The sequence below is a fragment of the Condylura cristata genome, unplaced genomic scaffold (genome assembly GCF_000260355.1).
Source record: "Condylura cristata isolate star-nosed mole 26May11 unplaced genomic scaffold, ConCri1.0 scaffold00020, whole genome shotgun sequence".
NCBI lineage: Eukaryota > Metazoa > Chordata > Mammalia > Eulipotyphla > Talpidae > Condylura > Condylura cristata.
This window is the reverse complement of record NW_004567121.1, coordinates 5,449,517-5,453,486: the sequence shown is the minus strand read 5'-3', so window position 1 is coordinate 5,453,486 and position 3,970 is coordinate 5,449,517. Positions and strand designations below refer to the sequence as shown.

At 41.6% G+C, this 3,970-nt stretch overlaps 1 protein-coding gene across 1 annotated transcript in view; it reads left to right on the top strand.

Annotated features, from left to right (window-relative positions):
• Positions 1-1,627, top strand: part of CREG2 (cellular repressor of E1A-stimulated genes 2) — an 18,610-nt gene extending 16,983 nt beyond the window's left edge. The window contains exon 4 of the mRNA XM_004686171.2: positions 1,163-1,627. Within this exon, the coding sequence (XP_004686228.1) occupies positions 1,163-1,310 (148 nt within the window). The 3' untranslated portion in view covers positions 1,311-1,627. The remainder of the gene's footprint in view (positions 1-1,162) is intronic.
• The last annotated feature ends 2,343 nt before the right edge of the window (positions 1,628-3,970 follow it).

Genomic DNA, 3,970 nt, shown 5'->3' with positions numbered 1-3,970 from the left:
CTGGGTTTCTTCATTTCATTTACTATTTTCTACTTCGCTGCAGGCAGCAGTGTTGCCAAATTTTCCACCACTAACATGCCCTTCACCTCCACCTGCAGTGCCTGTTTTTACTTTCTTTTAAGCTGGCATTGTCTTTCCCCCTGCGGTCCTTCTCATTTCTCCTCACTGCTGGGACCCAAAGCCAGTACTCTGTGGATTGGGATTTGTTACACCTGCCCCCGACTTGCAGATACCAACTTTGTTCTGGCTACAAATACAAAACAAGTTTAAAATAACAACAATCATCTTATTCTCTTAGTTGCATGCATATTTGGGGGAGTTGGGGCATCATATCAACAGCTGGCTTCTAAATAATTTAGGGAAATAAATGTTCTTAATACCGGACTCTCAACTTTTTTATAAGTTTGTTTCAAAATAGTCTCTTAAAGGTCACCTATTATTGCCATTTATTTGGACAAATGCTTTGCCCAGTTTGCACTTGGCCTTTGCATTATTGAAACAAAATTTTATTTTTATGAATTTTTATAGGGTGAGCCCCAGCCCCTGCCCTTAAAGATAATAAAGTGTTCAGGGCTAGGCTTAGGGGGGGAGTGTGGGGGTGGGGCGGGAGTGCTGGTGAGTCACAGATGGCAGAGGGCTGAGCAGAGCGTGAGTGCCCCCCTGCCCACTCGGATGGCTTCTACTGGCTCAGCAGTTATGAATGTGTTGCCAGAGTGGAAGTATTTCTGTGAGCAGATTTGTTGGAGGGGCTCACAAGCCTTCGGACATTTCACACAGAAACGCATAAAACCCTTGTGTTTCCTGACAATCACTAACACTCCTGGTCACTTACTCTCTGCGCCCACAAAGCCCTGTGACCTGAGACCACCATGGTCATGCCCATGACAGGTAAGGGCCTAGGCTTGACAGGGCAATGAGGCATCACAGCTGGCCCCGGGATTCAAGCCAAGGAGACTGACTCAAGAAACGAGTTGGCCACCACTTGATGGGGACAACAGTTTCCAGCCTTGCTCAGCTGCTCTAGACACCCTAGCTGGCTCCCAGGCTTCTGTCTCTGGCTGTTTTGACACTAGGCATTTGCAGGTTGCTATGACCTGGGCCTAGGCTGGCGGGCACACCCTGTGTTAAGAACACTACGGTGACTTGTCCTTTATTTCTGCAGACACCCAGTTCTCAGAAAGTGGCCTCGGCAGTATGAATGGTTCTTTATGAAGATGAGGATAGAACATATCTGGCTTCAGAAATGGTATGGTGGAGTGTCTGACATTTCAAGAGAGGAATATTTCAAAGCAGTTCCAAGAAAGGCCTGATGAAGTAAGAAGAGAACCCTCAGTGTTTGCATAAAATGAAAACCTTTGAATGCTGCAGCAGACAGCCATTGCCTGCTGTTCTTTATTGAAGGGTTCAGAGCAGCCCTGTCATTCTCACAGCAGAAGAGACAGGGCGGCCAGGGAGCCCTGTGCTAGGCCAGAGCTCAGAGTGGCCCTTTGCCACTCTCCCATTCATACAGGCACTTCACATAGTGTGTTTATGCTGTTTTCCAGACTGCATTCACTTACTTGGGAATCATTTTGGTTGTCAAAAGGACACGTTCCATTCTTCAAGACCAAAAAAAAAAAAAAAAAAAGCCTGTATGTACAACGTGATTGCTTTGTATCGTGAGAGAATCTTTGTTACTTGCTATGCCAAAAGCAGTGTCTTGGTTCTAAGTGACACAACAAAAGGAACTAAATGGGCCTCCCTCAGCCACAGTCTTGTGTTTAGGGTGAGGGCGCAAGGATATTTATGTATGAATTGTTCATCACACCACTGGATTACACATGCATTAAATCCCACTCGCTGGAATGTACTGGTGGCATGTGACGCTTGACCCTACTGTGACACGAGGAGCCGTGCGCACAGCCCTGATCTGTGTGAGCCGCCCAGAGGCCACAGTAACACGAGGGGAGCTTCCACATCAGGCTTCAAGGTCCCTCAGCTTGATAGAGAGCTTCCTGCTCTCAAGCATTTGAATTGCAACCAAAGGAAGAAGCACCTCATTCTGCGATCTAGAGAGGAGAGGGGAAAAGTGAACCAGAGAAAGGTGCAAAAGCAACAAAAAAGAACAAGGAAAGAAAAGTCAATCCTGGAAAGCAAGCTCTCTGCCCAGGTGAGCACCGTGAACATCATCATCTCATTTAAGACTTGTGGCCATGGAGAGGCATTATCATTCCTTGCTGCTGACAGTCAGGAAAACTGAGACTCACAGAGACTAAATCAACATCCAGAACTCACCAAATGCCATGGATGGAGTGATTCCTTGAAGATTTCAGAGTTACTGACACTTATATGTAGTCAGAGAACTGGGAAAATCAGTAATGTGACAACTAACCTGATGATCTGCTGCTGTTTTCTGCTCCAAAAAGTCTCTGAAGTTTGATTCTTCGTACATATTTTAAATTTTGGACAAATTATATTTAGAAGCTCATGAGGCTTGTGAGAAACTCCATGCACCATATGCATCTAACACCTACAAGGATCTACATGTACATATCCACTAACTCTTGATTGAAATCTATCAAGGATCTAGCAACACCTAGTTTTCTCTCCTTCAATAGCTGTAAAATCTTTTTGGTGAGTTAGGTAACGTAAAACATCAAGAAATCACATGAAACGTGCATTTTAAAATTTAAGAAAAGTGTTACTACTTTTAACCCTTTAAAAATGAAGGCATGAAGAGAGTTTGAGTTGTCAAAATATATTTTAAATGGCTGTAAGTAAAAGCATAGGGGTGCATAGAGTTGTTTATTTATCAAAAGCCAATTTTCAAGCATTCCTAACAGTGGCGATTTCTAATATATAAGAACTAAATAAGGGTATTTCATATTCCAGAATTTAAAACTGTTGCTACCCCCAGTTTAGAGGTAGGAGGGGGAAACTGGAAGAACAAACCTGTACCCCATATATCAACCTCAAACCTTAATGTTTGAAGCAACCCTGCCTCCTGATCCTGTCTTGTGGATGAAGCTCCTTGTCTAGGTTTGCTTTGACAGTAAGGTTCCACTTTGCTCATTAAAGGTTATGCCGCTGCATCAGTGGGTTTGGCAGTGTGGATACCACTCATTAGCAATGATAAATGTTATCAGATATTTATTGAAATTACAGGCAATGGAATCTTAACAAGTTGGTCAATAAGCAGAGTATATAAAATGCCTAACTTTGAGTCCGATGATGCCCATTCAGGCCAGTAAGTTTCAGCAACTCTGTAGAAATTTACATGAATAAAAATGTTAAACGGTATATGGGAAGTTCCAGACACTGTAACAAGCCCCCAAAATAAAATGAATGTGACCAGAAAGAATGAAATAAAAGTCTACTTACAAATGATGTTTTATCTATGTAGAAAATTCCAAAGAATCTATTTTTTAAAACAGAACTAGTGAGTGAGAACAGCAAGGTCTCAGGATACAAGGTCACCACACAAAATTTAATTGCATTTTTATATAATAGCAATGAACATGTGGAAACCAAAATTTAAAACATAATACTTGTAATCAATCCAGAGACAATAAATACTTAAAGAGAATTTAAAAGTATATACATAGAATCTTTATGTAGAAAATTAAAGATGCTAATCAAATAAATTAAAGACTTAAATTAATGAAGGAACATCCCATGCTTATGGATTGGAAGACACTGCCAAGTAAAGAAGTGTGTATTTCCCACACAAATTGATCTATAGGTTTAATGCCATTTCTATCGGAACTCTGCAGTGATTTTGTAGACATACACAAGCTCCTAAAAGTCCCAAGTTACAGGCCTTGGAATAGCTTAGACATGCGTGTAAAAGAGGATAAAGTGGAAGAATCACTCTATCCAAAGTAAAGGTCTAGTTATGTATGTGGCTGCTGGGACTGCTGAAGACACAGAGAGATCAATGGAAAAGAATAGAAAATCTAGAAATAGACCTAAATGATTATGCTCAATTGAT